The sequence below is a fragment of the Emys orbicularis genome, chromosome 2 (genome assembly GCF_028017835.1).
Source record: "Emys orbicularis isolate rEmyOrb1 chromosome 2, rEmyOrb1.hap1, whole genome shotgun sequence".
NCBI lineage: Eukaryota > Metazoa > Chordata > Testudines > Emydidae > Emys > Emys orbicularis.
The window spans coordinates 36,717,703-36,744,689 of record NC_088684.1 but is presented as its reverse complement, the minus strand read 5'-3'; the positions used below and the strand labels follow the sequence as shown (position 1 = coordinate 36,744,689).

At 40.8% G+C, this 26,987-nt stretch overlaps 1 protein-coding gene across 24 annotated transcripts in view; it reads left to right on the top strand.

Moving 5' to 3' along the window:
• The first annotated feature begins 23,121 nt into the window (after positions 1-23,121).
• RIMS2 (regulating synaptic membrane exocytosis 2) overlaps positions 23,122-26,987 on the top strand; it is a 765,985-nt gene continuing 762,119 nt past the window's right edge. For all 24 annotated transcript variants that reach the window (XM_065398069.1, XM_065398065.1, XM_065398088.1 and 21 more), the window contains exon 1: positions 23,122-23,297. In XM_065398069.1, the coding sequence (XP_065254141.1) occupies positions 23,122-23,297 (176 nt within the window). The remainder of the gene's footprint in view (positions 23,298-26,987) is intronic.

Sequence of the window (26,987 nt, the reverse complement as noted above, 5' to 3'; positions counted from 1 at the left end):
TGCATTTTTACTTAGTTGGATTCTTCCTACACAATTTTCAAACTAGAGGAATAAGGATGTTGGGTTTTGGCCATTATAAACTTGGCCAGTTCCCCTCACTCCTTTAACAATCTGGTGACCCTTTCTTCCTACATATCAAAACTTTAAAAACTATATCTACCCCCAAGAGCAAAGGCTTAAAAAAATTGTACTTCTAAGAAGTGTTCTTAAAATCCAGTTTGTCACCAGACACCTGAAATGTGGTCTGTTCTTACAGGTGGAAAAATTGTGGCAAAGATTGTGTTTTGGGGTCTTGAACTCAAGTTTCATTCAATTAAATCCAGGATGCATATCTAGTATTTTATCTTGAGCACCACTGACATCATCCTTTTTAGAAAGCTCCAGGGCTGCAACTTTTTATATCATCACAGCTATTCTGATAGAATGTTATCTGGCAGCTTATTTTCAGTACCTTGCTCAGTGGTACAAAGGTCATCTTACGCTAATGTTCCGATAGAAATGGAGAATATTAAACTAGTGGCTGTTTATTCTGAGAAGGACTTGGCTTTGTTCACCAATTATTCTTTTATGCATAATTCCTTTAAAAGATATTCCAGAAATTAAAAAATGACTTTTTTCCAGTCATGGCCACTTATATGAAAATCTACACTAGCTAAAGGAGATATGTAAGAATTTATAGAATTTACAACTTAAGAAAATAGAAACTGTGTGCATGCATATAAACTCTATAGTATGTATACATATGAGCTTAAATATTTTTGTATTTTATTTGAACTAAAAGAAAATGCTGATATCCTGTTTCCAGGATTTTGCTTACATGATATTATAATGCTTATAAATAGGCAGAATGGCAGAAGATGTGGTGAAGGGGAAGTAGACAAATATTGGCTACGCCAAACATAGGTCTTGGCTGAATCCTACTTAGAAAGGGCAATCTTCCCTACACTGTTTCAACAGGGAAATGAATGTAAAAAGTTCTTTATTAAAGGAACTGTGATGGGGGCTTTGCAAGCAAGTTAGATCCACATCATCATGCACACACTTCCAGCTGTCTTCAAATTTTATACCTATCTTATCCTAGTCAGATTAAATAAACCTTACACATTTAAAATATGCTGATTTTTAAAATATTTTTTTAAATTTAAACCAAATAAGAGATTTTTTTCACTGGATGCATGTGTTATGATGATCTGCATTTCCGGAACCAAATAAATTGCTACAGAAGACTCTGAAAATATCATAAATCAGTGGAAGTCAAGATAAAGTAAACTACTTTCCTAGAGTTTTTGCCAGTGTCCCTATGTGAATGGTTATTTATTTATTGTATGTGAAGATATTTCTTTTGCACACTTAAAACAATATTAAATCAGAGAGGCAAATCCACTGGATCAGAGCTCAGGAACTAATATTCAAATACTCAATTTTAAAATTATTTTTGTAGAGCTATTATTGCTTAATATGATGATGGTTTGGATGTGAGTTTCTGTGTCGAGTTGGCTTATGATGAAAGTCTGTTTAATTTAGATTGCTGAATAATTAGTATCAGCTATGCTGCTTAGAAGTGGGTCGAGCTTGAATTGGATGATGTTACAGTAATTACGTAAGAAAGATAGGTGGAGTTGTTATCTAAACTAGATGTATTTTGTTTTGTGTGGTGAAATGATCTCTAGATTTTGTACAATACACATACATCATGCATGTATATGCATCCCTTTTGATAGTGTGTGTAGTATGTGTAATAAAAGGGAAGGGATGAAAGAACTGATTGATGGAAGTGGTTTCCATCCAATTCAATTGTTCTTTAGCAAATGCCCACACTGGGATTACAGAGCTTCTTCACAACCTGATTACTTTGTCATTTCACATATTTGATTAATTTACAAAACATTAATATGTATGAACACAATGTAAAATTAATGATCGTGTATTTATATTTTTAATTGAAAGCATTAGCCAGAAAGACTAAGCATATTCTACCCATATAATGCATCCTATTTAGGTTGTATAGGAACTTAATAACACAAGAATATTGATTGACTTCATACAGACCAACGTAGCCTGGATCCAGTGGTAGAATTAATCCTTGACATGGAGGAAGTAATTCACAGGGTAAATTTAAAATATTTTATCCTAAACATAGATCTGGGTTTGGAAATAACATATCTGTTTAGAGAAGCCTTTAAATATATTTGTAGCCTCATGTGGGGACACAATTTTAAAGGCTTTTTCATTACATAACTATCTAGAGATATCTATTATTTAATTTGGCTGTACAGCCAAACACAGTTGTTTTGGGAAGTAGTAATAATAATAATATCAAGGGAATAAAAGTCGAGTGAGAAGGAATGTAAAGATTTGATGAGTGGCTAATACTGTGATAGGGAGTCTCAAAAGACAGTAAATGCCATTCTATATCTAATAAGATTAATGAAACCCCACCTGAAGTTTGACATATTTTAAAAGGCTGTTTCCAGGCACATTGTGTAGACTGAGATTTAGAAACTCCTCTCTACTCCCCTTCTGTATTCCTGGAGGAAGCTTCTAGAGGAAAAAGGACTCAGCGTCTTTTGTGAGAAGGGCATGAGTGAGACCGGGCATATAGAATAATAGGGCAAAAAGCAGAGGCCATGATGGTGATGGGGAAAGGAAAAGAAAGGCATAGATGAAGTGACCCAGGTTAGAATGGCCCAATGGAGCGGGTAAATTGCCTGAGACAATTCAAAGCCTGTACTAGCTACAAAGTCAGAGTGTGTGTTTGACATCTTTGTAAATAATTATTGGGGTCACCACAACCAACAACTTATATTAGAGGTTCTGAAATTGTGCTCCGTGGACTAATTGCTGAGAAGGTGCAGAAAGCTGGTTACATGATGTTGGCATCTCCACTTGTTTCCAGCTGCTAAATTGTATTAAAAGTACATTTTCCTAGAATTATTTTTCCATGTAAGCAGTTGTTAGCTGTGTTTGCCCCAGTTATCTTATGTAATTGTGAATGGAAAGAGGATGGTCAGTGTAATTGTGAGTGGGAGAGGAATTGATTCTATAAAGATGTGATCTACACTTTTTTTATTATTTATTATTTAAAGTGTAGGAAACCCTGAGCATAGTGGATTCTGATAAATTTCACTCTGCCCTGACAGTGTCAAGCCAGCAACTTTTATAATTCCATTTGGAAGCTATTGCTTTTGTCCATCATTACAAACTCCCCAAAAATCTTCCAAAAGGAAATAAATTAGTTTCTGTAAGGAGGGAGTGGAAGTTTTCAGTGATGACAGTTTGTGGGAAGTTTGAAGACAAGCACAATATAAGGTTAAAACAAGTTGTGAAGACAATTGAGGCTGCTGGACTGAAATTAAATAGACATGTATGCAAGAACAAACTCAGCTATGGATCTTGGCCATAAGGCTGTACAGAGGAAATACACAGAAATCTAGAAAAAGTCAAAGCCATAGTTCAAGTGCTACGCACTAAAAATATATCTGAACTGATCAGCAGTATGATAAAAATTTTGGTGGAAATTCATACTTACCCTGTCTTCACCATGCCAGCTCTTTATGAACAATTTAAAACAGACCCTGGGTTTTACGTTCAAAGATGTTGAGCACTCACACAAGCTCTCGTTGACTTAACAAAAGCTACAGGTTCTCAGCACCTTAGAAATTCAGGCTGCCTGTGTGGATCTGGGATAGGGCACAGAAATAGGTTTTATAGCTATAAACAATCTGTTGTTATAGATCCACATCAGACTCTGGTTTAAATGCCAGAGATTGTTCACAGCGCATAGGGGCAGTACAGAACTTGCGGCCCAAGGGGAAGGAGGGTTAAAGTGGCTTCATGATAACTTATGTTCCCCCAACCCTGGGTTGCTCTGAGGGCTGGAGAAACCCCCCTCCAGCATAACTATACATCAAAATAGCTTTACCTATATAGAGATACTAACAAACCCTCCTAGTGTAGACAAAGTTTATACCAACAAAAGCACTTTTTTGGTGGTATCCCTCAATCTACACTAGGGCTTTTCCCAATATAAAAATGTTGGTTAAAAACAAAAATCATACCCCTAACTGACACCAGCAAACGTTTTAAGTGTTGACCTGGCCAGGACAGCCTTGGGCAGCCCTATAGGCTGTACAGAGTCCCCTCAGCACTGTATACTGTGCTCTGCCCATGGCACACCCTTCAAACCCCCAGCTCTGTCCCTGGCATGCACCCTACTCCAGGGCTTGTGAGGGGGTCTTTGGCATGTAATCATACAGCTGTCTTCCACATTGCCTGCTCCTTTTAAGGAACCTAAAGAGACCAGTGAAGATCTCATCTTAGATCTAGGAATCCTGTTGGTTACCCAGATTCTCCAGAAGTTTGAGATGATATCAAAACACAGATGGGTGCCATTTGAAACGGCCTCCCAGCCTCATTAAGAAAACTGATTTTGAAAAGTCATTATTGCTGATGGACAACTACGGACTCTGTCAGGGTTTATATGACATGGTTGACCCATATATTTATTAGGGGTGTCTCATCCTTCCGACCTGTGATTTCTTTTGAAGGAGCAGGGGACTCTGAAGGTGAAAGTCTCATTACATATGGCAATCATACTGTAGTTAATACTACAGTTCTTGTACGGTGACATATTGAAAGGACACGTAAGATGTCAGGAACTTACAAAATCCTGGTGGTGAGCATAAATGTTGATGTGGTGTCACGGTGTGAGGCAGAATGACAAGAAGAACATAACTGAAAGAAAAAAGTATGTACTAGCTCTGCTGAGGGTAACCACCTCAGTAGTCACTAGAGTAAGACCAGTTCACCTTCTTATGGGTTGACAGAGCAAAATGTCAATGTTAGTGGTAAATATTCATCCTAAGTAGTTCTGCTTAAAGAATGTGAAGTTTAAAGATGCCAGATCTAAGAGCTTTCTTATTCAATTGTCGTAATGCTGCCTAAAGCTTACACCAGGAGATCCAATCTGGTAAAAACTGGTATATTTTGACATGTGATGTTGATAGTTTGTGTTTTAATGGTTATAAAGCTTTAACTTTTTGAATTTCAACATCTACTGTTATTAAATAATTATTGGCTGTCCCCATAATTTCCTGCAGCTCTGAAAATTTAGATTAAAATATATAAAAAATAAAATCCATTTTATTTCGCAACTCTGAAAATTTATATAGATAAAAATAAAAAATGCTTAAAAATAACCAGGGATATTATCGATGGAAATTATAACAAAAATAAAACCCAGATTCTGCCAAGCCCTATTTATACAGATGGAAGGGTGGGAGAAAATGTATGGTTTGGGGTACTTTTTAGTTAAATCTTTAGCAAGAAGTCAGGCAACAGGAGGGATTTGGGTAGGTTCTAGACAGCTCTGTAGTAAAACACACAGAGACAGAGGGAGAGAATAGTTTAAGGGATAATATAGTTTGTTTTTTTTATTCTGGCAAAGTTCCTTGTTTAGTATTAGAAGAAAGTTGACTCTGGTTCTTTACCATTATTACATGGTAAGTGAAAAGTTGTGGTTTTTTTGTTTTTTTTTGTTTGTTTTTTAAGGTGCCAAGAATGGGGCCTGAATCTTCTACCGGCATCATATGTATTTCTGAATTCCTCAGTGGAGTCCTTATAAGTGCACTGAAGAGCCATGTCTTGGCTTTGGGGGCATTAGACTTTATGGGGGAGACAGTTCTATGGCTGTCCATCCACATGTTTCCCATTCCCAAAAACATTTCCAATATCAAAGCTCTTCTCTCTACCTGAAACCTCCATTTGGTTCTGCAGACCTAAAGAAATTCCCTTTCAAGCGTCTCTGCCTTTCTAGTGGTAATTAGTGCTGCTTATTCTCTACAACCTGTGTGACTGAAAAGTTCTACTTGTATTCTTTTGTACTCTTTCTGGACAAAATTGGGCCTAGGCCTCTGCTCCCCAATTCATCTTCAAGTTTAATTCTCATTTCACTGTTATGAAGACCTATCCCTACTCTCCCTATATCCCAAGACTAAAAATCCAAGAGAAAACCTCCCTCATTCTCTGCCCGTCAGATCCCATCTGTAAATCTAATAATCTTTTGGTCTTGTTCTCTATTTTCCACTGGGTTAACATGGCTAAGGCCTACACAAAGATTTATAGGCCCACTCTTATTTGAGTCCACTCTTTCCGTTATGTTGTATTCACCAAGCAGTTCAAAACACAGAATCATACTCAGAACTTGGCACATGGCTTCAGCCTGATCATCAGTTCACCCCTTTACAACACACTATAAATAGCCCTTGACGAAATAGCTAGCAGGTTTCTCCTCATTGATTTCACTTTCTTTTTCCCAGCCTTCCTTTCTTGAGGAGCTATGATTTTGTTGCCTTCCAGCAGTGTGGGATCAGGACTGAAGGATGCAATCCATCTGAAGCCAGGGCAGTTTTGTCCTACCTGTAAATTGGTCTGCTCAAAGAAGTGCAGATCCCTCATCTGTTGGGTTTTTCCTCCATTTGTCTTTTGGTTACTTTAGATCTCTCCTTCTTCAAGCTCTTCCTAAGATCATGTGCTGAGCCTATAATCAGTCCTCCAAACACAGGTGCACAAAATCTCTTAAACTGTCTTTAAACTATTAGCAGTGGACAGGCCTGCAGAGGAGACTGGAATCCAAAGTGGCAGATACACTTCTTTGAAATGCATAAGAAGAAGTGGGGTTTTTTTACCCACAAAAGCTTATGCCCAAATAAATCTGTTAGTCTTTAAGGTGCCACCGGACTCCTTGTTGTTTTTGTGGATACAGACTAACACGGCTACTCCTCTGATTCTTTGAAATGATGTATTGTCAGGTAGGCCAAAATTGTTACCAAGCGATCCAATGACCTGCCCTCTTCGTTATTTACCGCTCCCACAATTTTTATCATCTGCAAACTTTAACAGTGATGACTTTGTTTTCTTCCAAGTCATTGATAAAAATGTAAAATAGCATAGGACTAAGAACTGACCTCTGCAGGACCACACTTGAAACACACCTGTTTAATGATGATTTACAATTACATTTTGAGACATCTTAGCCAGTTTTTAATCCATGTAATGTGTGGAATATTGATTTTGTATCTTTCCAGTTTCTTAATCAAAATGTCATGTGGTACCAAGTCAAAGGCTTTACAGAAATCTAAATATATTACATCAGTGCTATTAACTTTATCAACCAAACAGCTCATCTCATTTTTTAAAAAAAGTTGAGTTATGTTGATGAGGCCTGTTTTCCATTAAATCCATGTTGACTGGCATTAATTATGTTTCTTTCTTTTAATTCATTATTTAACTGAGTCCTGTATCAGCCATTCCATTTGGCCAGGATTAATGTTAGGTTGATTAATGTTAGGGGGAGGGATAGCTCAGTGGTTTGAGCATTGGCCTGCTAAACCCAGGGTTGTGAATTCTATCCTTAAGGGGGCCATTTAGGGATCTGGGGCAAAAATCTGTCTAGGGATTGGTCTTGCTTTGAGCAGGGGGTTGGACTAGATGACCTCCTGAGGTTCCTTCCAACCCTGCCATTCTATGATAGGCCTATGATTACCTGGGTAATCCTATTTACCTTTTAATTTAAATATTGGCAAAACATTAGCTTTCTTCCAGTCTTCTGTGTTCCAAGACTTATTGAAAATCAACATTATTGCTCCTCGGCCAGCTCTTAAAACTCCTGGATGAAAGTTATCTGGACCTGCTGATTTAAAAATGTCTAACTTTAGCAACTGCTGTTTAACGTCCTCTTGACTGTTGGAAAGGAAGGTGTTTTGTCATCATCATCATATGATATGACTACATTATCTGGCTTTTTCCCAATATAGGACAGAAATATTTATAGAACATTTCTGCTTTTTCAGCATTATTACTGACAAGTCTGCCATAAAATATTCTCTGGTGGAACATTCCCCTAAGAAATGATGATCTTTGAGCTCTGAAATAAATGATTCCTGCATATTCCACCATGTGTTTGGTTTGTCTATACACTTTCAGCTCCTTCTGGGTAATTATTTCTAATTGAGAGTGGGGTTACTGGTCTGCAAGTCTACACCAAAGGGAGTCTGGTATCTGTAGTGCCTGGGGAAGACATCATGGGAGATGATATCTGGCATCTAAAATGCTGGAGGATCAGAGGAGAGGAGAGCCTTATAGGTGGAGGGGTGATTACCAGAGTGCAGCAGGGGTTTTGTAGGCGGGCACTGAGGTGGCCAAAAGGCAGAGGTTTGGTATTGTAGGGAGATGGGAGTATCCAGTCACAGAGGAGGAGGGAAGGAGCATACCAGCAGTTTTCCTCCCTAAGTTTGAGCAGTGATGACAGGAAAAATCAGTACAAATTTTCCTATTACCATCTAAGGTAAAATAATTGGGGGGGGGGGAATCTGTTTGTTTATTTCAAAAGGGGTATGATCCAGCATTTAAGGCTGATGGTGAAAAGATTCAGTGGTTCAGCTGGATAACTAAAGGTGTCGTATTTATAGACCAGCTATTTCAGGAATAGAGCCTGTGTTCTTTTGCATCACTTAAGGCAAAATGTAACCTTGGCAAAGAAAACCACTGACAATATTTGCAGTTGCGTCATTCTCAATAGAGAATTTAAAATTGGGAAATATGAGAACATTCCTGATAAGCCAGTGCTTTTAAATAATCCTAGTTGTTATGGCTGTCCATAAGAATCCAGCTGCTTCAATACAAATATCCTGAGCAGTAAATGTTCACTATCCAAAATTAAAGAAGCATGGAGTAGGTAATTGGATTAGGATATTTATGTCAAATTGTGGAATAAATTTAATACAATTGTTGGGAAAGTCTAAGTGTGACTTCAAACTAAGGTTTAGTCAAGATTGTTTTTCTTTCAGGAATGAAAAGAGTAAAAAGCAGAACTCTGGCCCAATGACAATTTTTAGAATTATGAAGCAGCATATGCTAATTTGCTGCATCAAGCATATGACTTTTTTGTTTTTGCAGCTTTATTTTATCCCCTTTATGCAAACTGTATGTTAGACATGTAATTTTACTGAGCTCCATGTGCAGCAGACATATCCTCATAATGAAGATGGGGCTGGGTCAAAATGTAATGGGATAGAGATACCAAGAAGCTCAGATATCCTGGTAATAGGCATGGCATAAAACCCAGACCCAGAATAGATTAGAAATAGTCTTCACTAAATGCAGTATAAGAAAGTTTTTGAAAAAAGGTTTCTGCTAAAATTTTGCTTAATAACCAAGAAATTGATACCCAGTTTGGAAAGCGTTAACGTCCTACTAGAATGCTAAAATAACTAGTTAAATCTTTTATTGAGAGAGCACTACTAGAAAGAAATTGCAAATCATTCAAGCTCTCATTTTTTACTATATACAAAACCCCAGAACTAAGTTGGTTATTTTAGCTCCTCCTATTATTTGCTCAGATATCTAATATAAAAAGGGGTTCTAAACTCCTAGTCTGTCTTCATTTGGTTTAATTCATATAGGAAGCAACTTTTGTGGCTTGCCGTGTAGACTTTTTAAATGTTGTTTTACTTTGCAAACTTTTTTCTTTTCTTTTTTTATACATTCTCTGTACTCTACTGAAGTAAAAGAAAATTCTGACTATGAAATAAATCTCTACAATTCTTACAGCTGCAGGATGTGTGATTACTAATTTTGTAAATTGGAACGTTTTGGTATCCCAACTGGTCCTTCAAGAGGTTCCTAAAGATTTTCAGTTACAATAAAGTCAACCACAAACACATGAAACAGAATAAATATCAGGCTATTATGCATAATGTGGCTATAACAAGAAGTTGCAGTGATGTCAAAAACCACAGGAGTAAAATTCAAATGGTTTATTTGTACAGTTACTAGAAACTCTCAATGGAAGTCTAGGCCCATAAACCAAATTTGCCTGTTTGCTTATTTTCTATATATGGATTTAAGTCACGGATTTATGCCCTGTACAGTTTTCCATTCCTTCTCCAGTCATGTTGCTTTCTCCAGCCTCTCCATGTTCTTCTTCACTGTCTAACACCCTTCCCTCCTGTACACCATACCCTTTCCCTTCTATTGTTACTCTTGTCCTCCACTGCCTTCCTTTTGTATTGCTGCCCTGGCCAGGCCATTGCCTTCCCCTTTCTGCTTTTTGCTGGTGTTGTAACTGTCTACTTACTACTGGTCCAAAAGCAAACTCAATGTCTTGGGTGCAGCCCTTTCAATCAGGAGATTTATTCCAACATGGGAGAGGGCCAGATAGGGAATGGCAATTGTGGGACGGGCTAAGTTAGGAGAGAGTAGCTAGGGAGAGAGGTTGATGTGAATATTATTTATTATTATTCATTATTACTGAAGAAAGCGTAGTAACAACTGCTGAACCCCCTTGAGGAGGCAACAAACACAGAAAATTAAGGCAGAAATGTAATAGGAAGCCTAAATAAATGCTTGAAAGAGCAGTATGAGTGCAGTGGAAAAAAAGAAAGGGGTAGGGAGAACAAAAGAGGAAACCAACCCAAAGAGGGAGAAACTGAAAGCAAACAAAGAAGCCATGTGAAAATGTGAGTCCTTGGTTATTCTCTCTCACTGCATAGGAGTTTGACTCTCTCATTGATCTGCGTTTAATTTAAACACAAAAATATAAACGATTTCTTTTTCTCCAGTGGATGGTTTATCTTTAAGTAATCTGTTCTCATGAAGAGTAAACTGATTCTGGGGATGACAATACATTTACTAAGGAATTTAAGATTATGGTTTGGGACTTTGGGGTCACAGCCATGATTAACATATGGCACTCCAGGGCATCCAGTCTTAGTTTTAAGTGGCTTAACATTTTGTTTGAGACATTACAGATTCTGCAGGAAAAAGCTAATGGAATGTAGATTCTTCTTTGAGTGATTGTCCACCCTTGGGGGCTCAGCACATGAGATTGGATTATTTTTGAATAGCAGTATCCATTGTGGTTGCAGCTGCACCCCTCAAGTCCTCCAAGCCACCGAAGCTGAGGGCATAAAGGGCAAAATGGCCTCAGCTGCCACTTAATTTCTTCTTACCACCCATGGGAAAAGATGGAACACCAGCAGTATTCGTGTTCTTGTGTGACACAGCTGCTACTTCTAGTTCATTTTGTTTTGGGATCTTTGGTCCTAGTTTATTTTTATTTTTAGTATTAGTTATTGTTTTTCTGCCCGTTGGCTTAAAATAAATTGTAATGTTGCTGCCTCGGGTGGGACACAACTGAGAGTATCAATTCAGGACAAATTGCTTAGAGCAGGGCAGTTACAGCCCAAGACTGGTTTTCCTTTACCATTAAGGCACACCAAACCAGCCAAACAGAGAGGACTTTGGTTTCACCCCACTGGCTAACCATAAGTCATACAAGCAATTCCCGTAGACACTCCAGTTTCCCAGTATCACCACCAGTGCTACTCATTATGGGGACGAATGGTTATGAAAACCAATACCCCAGTAAAAGAAAAAAGGATCTCTCGATTCCAAAGGACCAAGCCCCAGACTCAGGTCAATATACAACTCAGATCTTACCCACAAATCATGCTGTTGCCAATCCTTTAGAATCTAAAATTTAAAGGTTTATTCATAAAAGAAAGAAATATAGATGTGAGCTAAAATTGGTTAAATGGAATCAATTACATACAGTAATGGCAAAGTTCTTGGTTCAGGCTTGTAGCAGTGATGGAATAAACTACAGGTTCAAATGTACTCCAGAGACTTGGAGTACATCCACAGCTGGGATGGGTCATTCAGTCCTTTATTCAGAGCTTCAGTTTGTAGTAAAGTTCCTCCAGAGGTCAGAAGCAAGATTGAAGACAAGATGGAGGAGATGCAGCAGTCTTTTATAGTCTCTTGCCATGTGGCCTCTGCTTTCTTTGTTCCAAAGACAAGCTATCTAGCACATGGCATGGAAAAACCTTAGTTTTGTCCATAGGCATGTCCCTGCATGCTTTGTTGAGTCACAAGATATATCTGCCTTCTCTCAATGGGTCAGTTGTATAGCTAATGGTCCTTAATGGGCCATCAAGCAAGCTAGGCAGTGCTGATGCCAAATTGTCTGGGGTGTCACCCAGAAACATAGCACAAGTTTGAAATACAGATAGTATAGAGCCAATACTTATAACTTTAAATACAAAAATGATACATGCATACAGATAGTATAATCATAATCAGCAAACCATAACCTTGTCATAGACACCTCACTTGACCTCCCCTGTACAAGATTTGGTGCCACTATATGACCTTGGTTGCAACAATGGTCTATACGGTCACAGTTCGTGTCAATAATGTCACATAAACACAAACCTTTTAAGGGGTATGTGTAGTGAGACACTCCTTCACCCCCCTCCAGGGGGTACTCCTCCATCATGGTGCACTCTATCCGGCTTTAAGAACTGCTCATTTGATTGTGCCATGCCCGTTAATGCTGGCCCCTCCCAATGTCTCATCTGCCTAGGAGTAGGACACATAGCAGAGTGTTGCTTTCCATGTTGCTCATTCTGCAGGAGAACCATCAAGAACAGACAGCTAAAATTATTCCTGCTGGAAAGAACCATAAAGCTCCAGTTCCCACCCCCTAGAAACCTGGAAAGGATCAGCCTCATCTCACCTCAAAACCAGCCAGCTGCGTTTCCTCCTCTACCTCTCAATCGATCTCTTCCTATAGACCACATTCCTCAACGGTTTCTGTGCCTTCAGAAAGGGGGAGAAAAGAGTGGTGTTCCAGTCAAGAATCCAGGTGCAGAGCACTTACTGTTACCCAAACCCTGAGTAAAAAACTCAAGACTTCTCCTCACGCTACAACAACTAAGACCTCTGGCTCTGAATCACTTCCCGGTACCTTGGCACTGAAGAGCAAATTGACTGACTCTTTCTTTGTCCCACAGGGGTCATTCTGCCCTTGGGTACTACACTGTTGCAAAGCACTCCAGCACCATCTGTGGCTCCAAGGCCCTTGGTTCCCAATGTTATGCTCACAGCATACTCACAGAGAAGTTAAATTAAAAACCTTAATACTCTTTCTGGAAGGTGACACTGGGCTAAATAGCAGTGGCCATCAATGAGGGTCTCCTCCAGCCTGCTAAGGTGTTCTGCCACACTCCTGTTTCTATTTCAACCACTACAAAGAGAGGGGATAGAAAGTACCAGGTCCCAAGGAGGGGCTTGAATATTTCTATCAGCACCTGACTTTGTGAGAAGATTCCAAAGAGGCTAGTTCTTTTCAGCCATAACCATAAGGTCTATGCCAACTACCAAGCCTTGCCCCTGGAGTATGATTTTTTTTATTTTGGCATAGAATATCCAGCATGATGGATAAATGACTGAAAAAAACACTGAGGAATAAAAGAAATTTATGGCAGAGAGCCCTTGACAGCTCTGATGTGGCGGCACAGACTATGGCATGTACTATTGCCATAAGGTGTTTTTCCTGGTACCAGGCATCTGGGAGCCCACATGAGGTCAAAACAATCATAGAAAACCAGTTTGGAGAAAACCAAGCTATTCAACACCACCGCTATTTCACGGTCTCCAGGACATTAAAGCCACTCTTCTATCCCTGGATCTGTACATCCCCACAATGCAGAGAAACTAACAGTCATACTATAAGCACAAGCTTCAGCCTCAGTACTACCCCCAAACAGTGCTCTTCTAAGCCTCCAAGGAAAAAAAAAGCTGAGGTACCACAGACATTGACCATCTGCTCCCTCCTTGCCTGCCCCATAGTATGGACCGTCTTCCAAGAACCAGTTTTGACATGCGTTTCAAGAGCCTGGGAGAACCTCCTATGGATCCTCTTTCTTTTACACCCCCTCCTTTGGAATCACCTTTGGGAATCACCTTTGGATAATCTCAGACTAGTGGATCTTTGAGATAGTAAGCAAGGGGTGTATCCCCTGTGGTTTCAGTCTTCACCTACTGCCTCCCTCCTTTTCCTGTCCCTTTCCATGGAACCCTTTCATGAGAGACCTTTTTGGAACAAATGAACTCCCTAATACAACATGGAGCTGTGGTAAAAGTACCCTTGAAGTTTAGAGGAAGGGGCTTCTCTTTTCCTGCTACTTTCTAGTTCCAATGAATAAAGGGGCTGGAGACCCATCCTTGATCTCTGACATCTCGATGTGTCCCTCTGTCTTTTCAAATTTGGTTTGCTCAGCCTAGCCTCCTTCTGCTTCCCAGGATCTTTTATACTGGTTCACAGCTCCCAACCTTCAAGATGTGTACTTGCATATTTCCATTCACAGGGTATGTCTACACAGTGACTAGACACCTGCGGCTGGCCAGTGCTAGTCAACTTGGGCTTGTGCAGCTCAGGCTGTGGGGATGTTTCATTGCTGTGTAGACTTACGGGCTCAGCCTAGAGCCTGGGCTCTAGGACCCTGCGGGGTATCAAGGTCCCAGAACTTGGGATTCAGCCTGAGCCCAGAAGTCTACACAGCAACGAAACAGCCCCACAGCCTGAGTAGGCTGGCATGGCCAGCTGCAGATTTTACTTTGCTGTGTATATGAACCCACAAAGAGTCCTCAGAGTCATACCTTTCAGCCTTTTGACGGTTCCTTGAGTCTTCCAAAGATTCTAGCCTTAGTGGATGCCCATCCATGCAGGATGGGAATACAAGTATACCCTGTCCAGATGATTGACTCGTTTGGAGGAAACCCCACAGAAAGCCACTGACTCAATTCACACAGTTCTTAATCTCTTCACTTTCCTGGGACTCAGGGTCAACAGCGACATTATTGCTTTAGATCATTAATGTTTCCTTAGCAAGAGGTTGCCAGTTTCACTGAAACAAGGTGGTGTTAGGAGAAACCATTTTTTGTTGGTGTGATCTTGCTAATTTTCAACCTGTCCCAACCTTTCATTGTTGGGCACAGTGATTGTAAAACTTGTAGCAAAGCAGCACTGTTATCTATAATCTTCAAATTTCCTTTATCTTTTTAGTCAATTTTTAGTCCTGGCTGTTGTGCAGAGACGATGTTGGTCTGTGTGGACGAATATCTAAAGATAGACAAAAATCAGATGTTCTTTTATATCTGTCATGGGCCTGTAATACCATTGACAATAGAAGTCTGTGAAGGATGGGTCCTGGTGAAATCCACAACAGTCACTGTTAAAATGCCAACAATTATAATTGCTAGTTTATTAGTTGTTAACCAACAACAACATGCTGATCACTGTATGAAACAGTAAAAAAGACAGTCCCTCCTTAAAAGAGCGTACAGTCTAAAAGACAAAGAGAAGATAATGCACACTGGCAGAACCAGAGAAAGGAGGTAGAGAGAAATTTCTTTCTTTCTTCCTCTCTAATGTAATATTAGGTCAGAAAGAGTGATTGATGTGGGTGAGTATTAAGGCATCTGAGATACTACAGTAATTTTGCAGACACTGAGGGTCAGGGGAATCTTATCCCCAATGTACCTGTGAGCATCTGAATCACATCACTACAGCAGCCTATGGGGGCCTAGAGTTTACAAATGGATGGAACCAACTACACACACAACATGTTTTGTGGGCCAGTAGGTTTTGGCCCACAACAGGTTTTGTGGGCCAGAATAGATCTGCTGGCCATGCCCCAGGCTTCAAAGCCTATCTACATTCCACTTTTTTCTTGTGGTAAACCATGAAACTTGCAATGAATATCTTCTCTGTCGTACACAGGGAGCTGTAGATTCTGACTGCAGTGGGTCCTATTTAGGCCCCCTACCACATCAGACTTTTAACCTCCTTTGTAAGATTCTGCTTAAAGAATTGTGGGCCTTATAGCTATTCCAATATACTTATGTAGGCTTTATAAGTATTAGTACAGTTACTCATTTTCTTTCCATCTCAAGGAAAACTGATTTTGAAAGCATGACCCCTATTTTATGTAAGATGCAAAAAGTACAAGGCAGGCTTTGAAAGTACAAGGCAGGCTGGCATTCTGTCTAATGTAATCTCTCAATGATAGATACTTCAGTCTCATTAAGAATGAAGGAACTCTCTTCACCTCTAATGAAACAAAGTTCACTTAAACTTTTTTTTAAGGTGCAAGTTGCAATCACAAAGATGGAAACTGATATTTTATCATCCCTTTTCCCAACTTCCGAAAACATCCATGTATACAGGACTTCACCTCTTGCACAGATATAAATAATGTATTCAAGTTACTTTTTATTCAACCCCTGTACAATCAGGAAAAGCTGGAAGAAAAGGCAAACTCTTAAACCTTTCAACTATCAAAATGAATAATTAGATATTAATTTTTTAACAATCCACAAATCCTAAAGTATATTTCTCCCATTATCTTTTATGAGATTCTAATGAACAGCATACAGTAAAAATGTTTTGACATCTCATCTGTACTTATTAACTTTCTTATAATGAATGCAAATGTTTCAATGGAAATAGTATTAAAATATAACCATACAGTGAGATCTTGTGTGAGTCTTTCCATTACTATCTGGCAGGACACTCTTCTGGAGAGAAGTGACTGTAGTATTACCATGCATTTGCTGACTCTAATTTTATCTAATGCAATTTTCCCCTTAGCATAGTAAAATGCCAGATTTGATTAATGCTGGTCTTTATAAACTTTCACGCTGCACTTGTATATTTGATTTTAATCTGAGGTATGTCAGTGAGCACCACAGGGACCATCTTCAGTAAAAGGTACCAGAAAGTGTCAGATGAGTGCTAATGATCTCAGTGCACAAGGAAAAAAATGTTGTCCAATTAGATATTAGCCTTTATAATTCTAGTGGCTCTGCATTTGGAATATAAAATGAACTTGTATAAGTTACTGGCTCCTTTCCTCATGGTACACCATGGTAAAATTGTAATGCAGGATTTTATTTGTTTAAATACAATGGAGTTGATTGTTCTCTTCACAGATCTGCTTCTGGTAGCAGTTTAGCAGTGTTTCCATCTCTCACTCTACCTATCGTCTGAATTAAATGAGGTTCATGAAAGATTTTTGTGGCTCCTTGGCAGATGTGGAGCCCAGGCAGAAATGAAATTTTCTATCTAGAAATTTACTTACAAAAAGCTTTTATGACTATCTCTCTCAGGCATATTCTCATTCCAAAGGAAACCATATGCCAGTTCCAAGAGAGCAAACCTTACTTGAAAACCTTAGATGCTTTAATCAGAATTGGTTGTGGGGTTTGAAAAATGTCTACTCTCACTCACCCACAGGCCAATACTTTAACACTTGGATACATAAATTAGCCACCAACACAACCCCCATATTAGGTGCCTAAATAACTGATTTTCACAGTGACTGATTTTCACAGATGCTGAGGTTCCATAGTTCCCACTGACTTCATTGGTAGCTGTGAATACTTAACACCTTACCAACTCTGCCCTGGAGTGATACCAGGATAAAGGAAAACATCTAATATTTCTTTCAAAATCAGTTAAATCTAATCTGGGACTACAAACATTAAAATGCCTTAATCATAATCCACAAATATAATATGGCTATTACATGCTGCCACTACAGGGCAGAGATAAGGTTGTTTGGGTGCCCTAACTGTGCATTGATTGATTTGGGTACAATTATAACATGCATTTGATGTATATTATCCTAGTTTACTGATGTGTATTCTCATCCTTAATGTCATTTTTGTCTAGAAATTCACTAATGATCTGGAAATGGGGTTGAGCAGTTAAATAGCAAAAATTTTTGATGATGCAAAATTACTTAGGTTAGTAAAGTCTAGGGATGACTGCAGGAAACTTTAGAAAGACCTACCAAAGCTTGATAAGTGGGCAATGCAATGGAAGATGAAATATAGGGCTTGTCCACATGGTGAATTAGTGTGTGGCAAGCCAGCGTGTGAATCTACAGCACACCAGCTTGCTGCATGCTATCTCACTATGTGTACCCTGCTAAAGCACAGTGAAAGTCCCAGATTGCAGCTTAGCCCACTGCACTTTTCAAGCAGGTGCACTGTAGACTTATACCCTTGTTGCCAAGCACTAATTTGCCATGTAAAATACAAAAGATTTTGTGGTTTATGTAAAAGAGAAATTTAGTTTCCATACCTGTAATTTTTGTCTTGTAATGGATGGCACTCGATACCAACTTTTGCCCACTAAACTTGATATTGGTAAGACTTTCTCATTCTATTACAACAAAGGCTGTTTTAAATTATTATTTTTTAATTCTCCATTGAGTTCAGACTGACTCTGCTGACGTACTGCAGCAACACACTCTGACTCAAGGAAATGAGTTCCATAAGCTAAAGGTAGAAAATATGAGTAAGTCCCTGATTCTGCAAAAACTTACACACTTTCTTAACTTTAAGCATATGAGCAGTCACATTGAGTTCAAGGGGACTACTTGTACTTAAAATTAAGCATGTGCATAAATCTTGCAGGATTGGGGCATGATACTGTTGATAGAGTTAACAACCTTTAAAGTACAACATACATACATTTAATTATTCCAGACCTCTATTAAAGGAGGTTTGTGAGCGTTTTCAAAATTAAGTGCTGCTATTTCACTGGGAGCTCCTCTTGTGCAGCAATCTTGAAGAAACTGGAGAAAGCAGCATGACATTGTAGGAGAAAGATGAGACCAGAAAACTTGGATTAATAACCCCAAGAGTATATAAGAGTATACCTTTAGGCAACTGGGATTTATGGAGGCCACCCAAAAGAAACTGGAGGATGTATCTGACAACAGTCAATTGGAGTGAAATTAGGCTGAGGGCTGTGCAGCAGGAGAACAAGTCGAACAGAACATTGGAAGAGAAGGATTAAAAACTGGGAATCTGATTTTCAGAAGTGCTGAGCACCCACAAATCCATCTGAAGTAAATAGGAGCTGCAGGTGCTCCGGACCTCTGGAAATCATGCTCAGCATTTTTAGAAATGTCACTAGTGAGAGAATTGCTCATTAATGTTTCTTGAAAATGAGTTCCATAGCTGATAATACCCAGTATTGATATTTTGTTTGTTTGTTTAATTATGGATTGCTATTGCTGGAGTTATTCTGGACTATGTGGTAAGAAGTTTGCTTCAAGTACATTTTCAACAGTAAGTCATCCATCTAATGTAGATATCAATAACAGCATTAGAGAAAATTATATGCAAGATGACATGGACATAAATAGGTAATGTTTCCCTTTAATTGCAGGAAAATTAGCATAACGATGGCTAGATCTGTTGAGAGAAAGAGAAGGTAGATTTTTTGAGATCTATGGAGCATAGAAAAGTCAAGTGGGACCATTTCTTCAATGAGTCATAGAATATTTTCTACTCTGGATCTTGCTTCACTTACAAATTAAATACCTGGATAAGGCTCTGAAGGTGTGTGTGATTTTGGCTCCTATTCTCAGATTTATTTATTTATAATTATAATTTTATTGACAGAGGATATGGAAGGAAGAGGGGAAATCTGATATTTTAAACTAAGGTTGAGAATACATATTAGTAATTTAAGAGTAAAAAAACCCATAGGCATATTGACATTTTCAAAACCAATCATTATAAATTTAGAAAATTCAGAGTTAAGATTACACTTAAAATAAATTTAAACATGTTAATGTATGTAATGCACACAAAGAACCTTAACTCTGCCCTATAGTGATGTCATCCTTTAACAACAGCTATGATTAAGGCAATTTTAGTGTTTGTGGTCCCAGATTAGATTAAATTGATTTTTATAAACTTTTTTTTTCATATCCCTTCCACCTTGTGACATTAGCAGTTACTGACACAGCTTCATGACCTGGCAGAGTGGAGAGAGTTGTCATAGAGGTTCTGCTAATTTTTCTGATTGTTCTTAGAGAATGATGATGAGTGATTACTTCTCCTTCCCGAATGCTAACTTGGGGAATCCCACAGGGACCAGTCCTGTTGACCCTTCTGTTCAACATCTGTTATCCCATAAGTAGAGATCAAGACATGATATGGGCTATAACATATTCCCTATGCTCATGACACCTAGCTCTACATTTTCTCTCTTCTGACCCAGAAACTTACCCAGTGTCTGGCAAAAACTGGACACTGCATGAAAGCCATTTGGTTGGAGTCCAATCTGGCAAGACAAAGGTAATGTTCATTGGCAGATGAAAGTGCTTTGAGGACCTGGTGAAAGCTATAGTTGTTCTATCATTTGACTGCATCTGCTCAACTGGTGTCAAAATGGTTCACAGTCAAGCGGGTTCTTACCAGACTCCTCACTATTCCTATATGTACAAGTCACATCAGGTAACAGAATATCCTTCTTTCACCTACGGCTGACAAATAGACTTACTAGGTGAAATTCAAGGCACTGGTTATCTTTTATACAGTTATACTTGAATGGTTTAGGCATAGGGTACTAAAAGGACTGCTTGACCATATCTAACCTACCATTGGTCTGTGTTCCTCCAGCACACTAGAACTTATTGTCCCAAAGACTTAACACTTGCGAGTGCTAGTGGCAGAGTGGTTTTGATATTGAGGCTGTTCCTTAGAATTCATGTCTCGTGGAAACACAATTAAGGATAAATCTGGCCACTTTTAGAAAGAGGCATCACTTTGCTCAGGCTTTTCAATATGGTTAAATCTTTGTTTCCTAGCCCAGTTGAAAGGCAGCAGCAGAGTATGCTATTTGGTCTCTTACTGGGAATTTGAATCTCTCAGTTTAAGTTTCGTAATATGTTGATGGACACCAAATAAAGTGTGTAGTAATAATAAAGCTGACTAGAAATATCTTCTATTACACATCATGTAAAAGAATGTCAGGTGACTATGTTAATGTATTTTTAATAAATATATTGAAAACCAATAGATTTGGTCTAAATGTGGTTCTCTAAATCTGCATCCAGATATGTTGTTTGTCGTTTATTTTTGCTAAATGGCATTTTTTTGGCACCCATTGGTTCTTTTCCCAGGTGTGATTGCTTCCTATAGAAATTGGGGGCGGAGGGGGGGGGGATGAGTATGTGAGCTTTGAGAGGCTTTCTCAAGTGCAACCTGGTCCCTATTGTAGAAGAAAGATTCAGTTGTGCATGAAAACTTCCTCCTCCTTTCCCTTTCTTTTCCATTGTAATGCGCCATTGAGTTTCTGCTTTGGAGGCTCAAAAGAACCCCAATCCCAACACATACACTTCCGGGCAAATCTTACCCTTTGCAGCTGGGGAATGATGCTCCAGTTAAGAGTCTGTGACAGGTAATAGAAGTTTAGGTAAACGGATAAAGAGCCGCTGATGGAGAAAGCAAAGTAATTAAAAGGAACAAGGGAAAGAAATAAACTGAAAAGTAGTAAGAATAAAAGTACTATATTAAAGAAAGTGAAGCAAGAAAGACAGGAAATTCATTAGAGTAAATTAGGTAAGAGACAGAAAATAGACGTTAGATATATTAATTGAAGGAGAGTATTAAGATAGTAGTTAGAGCAGAAAAGAAAACTCAGAGGAATTACATTATTCAAAGAGTATATGTTTATTGTTTCGTTTCTTTAGGACTCACCATTGCTGTTATCTTTTCAGTAGGTTAATCCGCTTCCAGACAAACATCGGTAAGGTACGTGGCTATGTACAAATTTGACTTTTCTTTCTCTGTAACCCGAGTTTGCATTGTGGTTGGGTGCTATTTTATTCGCTGTCTCCTACACTTTGTGTTGGATCTAAGTGGTGGGGCACTGTACTGTCATCAGCTTCCAAAGGAGAAAAGTTAAGTCAAGAAGAACCTGAGCCCTCTCCCCAAGGACTGAGCTCTCCAGCCGTTAGCAGCCGGGATGCTGCCGGCCGTTCCAGAACCCCTCTCTCAGGTCAGGGCAGAGCTCAGCTCAGATGCTTTTAATAATTGTACTGCTGTGACTCTTCTCCGGTTATTGGTTATGTGCCTGGGTGTGAATAAAGATATGGGTGTGCACCGCTTTCCCCTCTTACATCCAGCGGTGCACTGTACCCGCTTAGCTCCCACCCCCTTTGTACCTTTTCTCCATCGCGCTTTCTGCTCCAGTTCGCCTCCACGCACATCCCCATCTCCTCCTTCCCCAGGGGCTGCTGTATCTCACGCCACCTCCTTTCCCAGCCACTTCGCCCTCTCGTAACCCCCTTCTCCCTAATCCGATTTCTCTGGCCGCCTTTTCCACTCTCACTCTCTGCTCTCCTCTCCCCCTGCCCCTAGCTCCTCTCCACCCCCGCCTCTTGGGAGAGCCCCGGCAGCGGCTGCTGGGCACAGTCTCTCTCCGCCCCCCTCCCTCGGTGCGTCCGCCCCTTGAGCAGCTGGGCTCGGTTCTCCCAGCGCATCCGCGGCGCTTGGCTCCTCCTTGTCCTTCCTCGCGTGATTTTTATCGCATCCATTTTTGTGCATTTATAAATAAATAACAATAATAATAATAAACCTTCTCCCCACCCCCTAGCTGGGCGTCGATCGCCCGCGGGAAGCGGAGCCCCGTAACCCCCGCGGCAGGAAGAAGCGTCGCTCCGGGCCAGGCGGGGGGCCGGCAGGAGGACGCGGAGCCCCCTCCTGTGACTCCGGCTCTCAGCGCGGCGATGGGTTAGGCGGATTGTATCCAGCAGCCGAGCGCGGCGGCGGCCGTCAGCGGCGCACCCCACACAGCCCCCGCCATGGACCTCGGCGTGGAGTTATGAGCCGGCTACAGCTGCCGGCGGCTGGGGCTCGCGTGCACCCTAAGGGGTTTGCCCCCGCTCTGCGCTCTTGGGCGGCAGGGCTCCTGTCACACACACCCCGCTTCTTCCCCTTCAACCGGCCTCCTGCCCCTGGCGTCCCTGCGGCCCCTGGTTTCCGGGCTCGGACTCTTCCTCTGGCGCCGGGGTTAGCGTAATCTGGCCTCGCTCCTTCTCCTGGAGAATCCCGTCCCCCCGCTCTCTGTCTGGCCACCCCCTCGCTGCCCATCCCCTCAGGTCTCCGCCCGTTCCGCTGCCCCCCTCCCAAAGTCCCTGGTCCCTGTTCATTCTGCTTCGGCCCCCTTCCCGCGCGTCACTCTCCCCCCCCCCCGCGGCTCCGCTCACGAGTGGGCAGAGTGTGTGTGTGTGTGAGGCCGGGCTTCCCCGGTCAGCCCCCTCCCCGGAGCGCTGTTGATTCATCAGGCTGCCCATTGATCCGCGTGCATTGACTTGTATGTATCGCTCCCCGCGCCGGCGGCTGCTGCTCCTGCCGCTGCCGCCCGAGCGAGCCCCGTGTCTCCCGTCGCGTGGCTGAGCTCCACCAAACATGTCGGCTCCTGTCGGGCCGCGGGGCGGCCCTGCTCCTCCTCAGCCTCCTCCACCTCAGGCCCCGCAGTCGGAGATGCCCGACCTCAGCCACCTCACGGAGGAAGAGAGGAAGATCATCCTGGCCGTCATGGAGCGGCAGAAGAAGGAGGAAGAGAAGGAGCAGTCCGTGCTCAAGTAAGGGCAGCCCCCTCCTTTCCTACCCGCTCAGGGCCGCAGAGAGGGCCGGGGTGGCGGTCTCGACCCCAGCCCCGGAGGTGTTACGGGGATTGGGGGCTTGATTCTGTCGGGGCCCTAGCTGCTGTGGGGAGGGGGGATGCTGGTGGGGGTGTGGAGGTGAGGCCGCTGGGCTGTGGTATTTGCTCCATGTCCCCGGTGCTTTGCCCTCCCCCCCCCCCGCTCTCTGGGGACAGGGGGAGGCGGCTGGCATCGGGCAGAGACTGGGGCTAGGCGCCCAACATGGCCGCACAGGTGCTGCTGTTCTAACCCGGCGTGTGCAAGGAAAAGGGTCTAGGCAGCGGGGGAGCTGCCGGAGGGCGGGTGGGAGGCCGCGGGCTCGTTCCTGGCTGCGACCCGGGCTGTGAGCGTGTGGCGGGGCCCTGGTGCCGCTCGTCCCCACACCCCGGGCCGGAGATGTGTGGCCGGGGCCTAGGCTCTAACTGTCTCCAAGTGGGTTTGCAAGAGCCGCCATCTTCCTCCACCAGCGTCGCCCGCCCCTGCTCCGCGCCTCTTTCCTAGCTGAGAAAACGTCTCCGTGGGGTGGGGACTAAGCCCCTGGCACCTGTGGTTCCCTAGCACCCTGTCCCGCTAACCACACGCCGGGCGGGGCCTGCCGGCTGCCAGCGGCCGGGACGCTGAGGAGGGTAGCACGTTTCCACAGCGGCTCTGTAACTTCAGCACCAGGGAGCTGTCCAGACAGGGTGGGCGTTTATGGCCCTGCTGTCGTCCTTCCTTGTCTCTCCATCGCCTCCCTTCCGCCTGCAGACGGGTCCAGCTCTCAGCAGTTGTCGGGGGGGGGGGGGGGGGGGCACTTGTCTCGGAAGGCTCTACATTTTAATGCATTTTTGTTTCTTAGAAGTGCAGCGGGAAGTGAAGGGTGCTAAGGAAATGCAAACTTTTTCTTGTGATCTTCGGTTATTTTTACCTATTTAAAGCACTTGGGGAGGCATTCAGATCTATTGCTTGCAGGTTAATGTGAAGATACTGGGTTTGTAATCTGAATCCGTACGGTTGTCCCATATGTCTACTTACCAAACACATGTAAACACTCATGAAAACTGCTTCCCTATCTGGTGAAAACACTAAATTCACCTCTAATGATTTAGAAGTATAAAATCACACTACTCTATACAATATTATGTGTGGAAATATGAAAAAGCCAGAAAATAGGTGACATAATATTTTTCACAGTATCAGTGGTTAATGCAAAAAAGAGAGAACTCGATGATTTAGCACTGTCTCTTGATCATTGTGGTTTTCAACTGTTCCTTCAAAATCTAGCTAAAAGCTATCTCTGGGCCTTGATGCTTGGTTGGAAGTGTGTGTGTTCCAGTCATTGTTTCATTAGGAATATGCTAGTGGAAATTTAAACTATGGTTATTCTTTAAATAACAGTTATTGAAGGCAAAAGATTGCTCCACTTCTTAAATCCTTTTCAATGTGCCTCTGCTTTAAAAAATGCTTTAATATGTCAACATTTTGAAGAACACCAGTGTGAATTATACACTGAAAATCAAATTACATATCTAATTTGTCATTCTAATTCTAAATAATCAAAAGTAATTCAGAGTATTAAATAGCTGACATTTTAATATTATAAATTATTTTAATACTATTGTGGCACCCACATTTTAAAGTATTTAAACGATTTGTTACATTTCTGAATAATATGGAGAATCAAAATAAAAAGTGTACATTTTTAACTCAAAAGTTTTGTGTGTTTAAAAATATTAACAAGAGATGAAATTACAAGTTATCAGAGGTATAGCTTCAATATATGAGAGTAGCATTAAAGATTAACAAATATTGCTGGCAACTTTGTTTTGGATTCTATAATATTTGTGATTTTAAAAATTACATTTACTGTAAGAAAGTAAGAATATCACTGATTTTTATAGTGAAAAATCATGTATAATTCTAAAATCTAAACATATGCTATGTGTGTTTTAAATGTGATTGTGACCTATATGCATGAGGAGTCATATAATTTTTTATATTATAGGCAGGGTAATTTCCCAGTAATTTAAGAAAGGGAGAGGCTCCAACTAACATCATTTTTTTTAAGTGTAAGGATTATAAGTGTAAACAGATTTTCTAATTTTTTTTAAATTTAAGTTTGCTCTGTTATTAACTGAGAACACATTCAGAACAGAAGGAAGTTTGTGGGGGAAAGGAATGCATGCAGTTGCAAAATAAAGTAAGGTGATACCACACCCTCCATTAGAACATTGAGAAAAGCTATATGCATTCTATGAGGCTTAGTTTATCATTGGTTTCACACTCAAACCTCCTATTGATGGAGCTATGTCAATTTATAACAGCTTAAGAGCTGACCCACTGTCTTCCCATTAAGGAGTGTCATTGCTGTAATTTCAGCTTTTCACTTGACACAGTGTGTGGATGGTGTGGTGGAGGCTGAGAATTGTGTGTAAGGTGTTGGAAAGACTATATGCCAAAATATGTATGTACAGGATGGACTGAAACAACTATCTTATAGAAGTATTGTTGTCAATGGGAGTTAATAATAATTTACAAGACCTTGAGAAGTGATATGGTTTCAGGTAAACAACTTATCAATGTTATTTTCTAAAGACATTTTATTTACTTTATTTAATGTGAAATATGCACTTGATAGTTTCAAAGCACTGTTTATTCTAAAAATGTTCTCTTTCTCTATATTTACTAGAAAAAATACCATACAAAAACTTGTTCTGCTCTCTTAGGTAAATATTTTGCAGTTTAACCTTCTTGACAGGTATGTTCCCCAATTTCTAAAAGAAAACAAGAACATTAATACAACATATACATTTAATTATTCTTATTGTAATGATGCAGATAGAGCCAAATTCTGCACTCCTTATTCAAGCAAAATTTCCATTGAAGGCAAACTTCTTTTGAAGTGAAATGGACTTTTGTCTGAATAAGAATTACAGGCTGTATCATTCCATTTCATGAAAATAAAACATGGGTGGGTAAAATTATGCTGGAAAGTCTGAGCTGACACTTGGAGAGGTCTTGTGATAACATTCTTATTAGAGAATCAGGGGGTAAGGATGGATTTCCTGTAAACTTTGGGGAAACTTATGATAACTGAATGTCAGTATGAGGGGCTAGCCCCTCCCTCCACACTCCTGCTTTCTTCTGTTCCATTTTAAGTTATTGCACGGTGCCCATCACTGTGATATTTTACAACTTTCCAGACATTCATTAAATAATGTGACTAGTATCTGTCATGTGGACTATTTATTTTTATTCCTCCCTTTTCTATCTCCAGGGGGAAATGTGTATATCTATTAAAATATATCTATATCTATATAAATTCCCTCTCTCTACATGCGCTAATCTTTTTTGGGGAGTGGAGGTAGATGCTATAGAGTTTGAATCTGCAGGAGTTAATTTTGATAAGGTCAGCATGAACTCCTGCTGAGATTTGTTGGGAGAAGATGACATGTAAAGTGGCTGTTTACCAGATCTGCTCCCTTCTCTGTCTCCTAAATGCACACAGCTGTAGCCATGCAGTGTTTCCCATGGAGGAGGAGGGGTCAGGATACTGTGCTGATTCTACTCTGAGCCTCTCCTCTGGAAGTTTTGGTACTACTGGAATGGGGTTTCTGTTTCTTTCATCCCTGCTTTGTTGAATGTTGATTT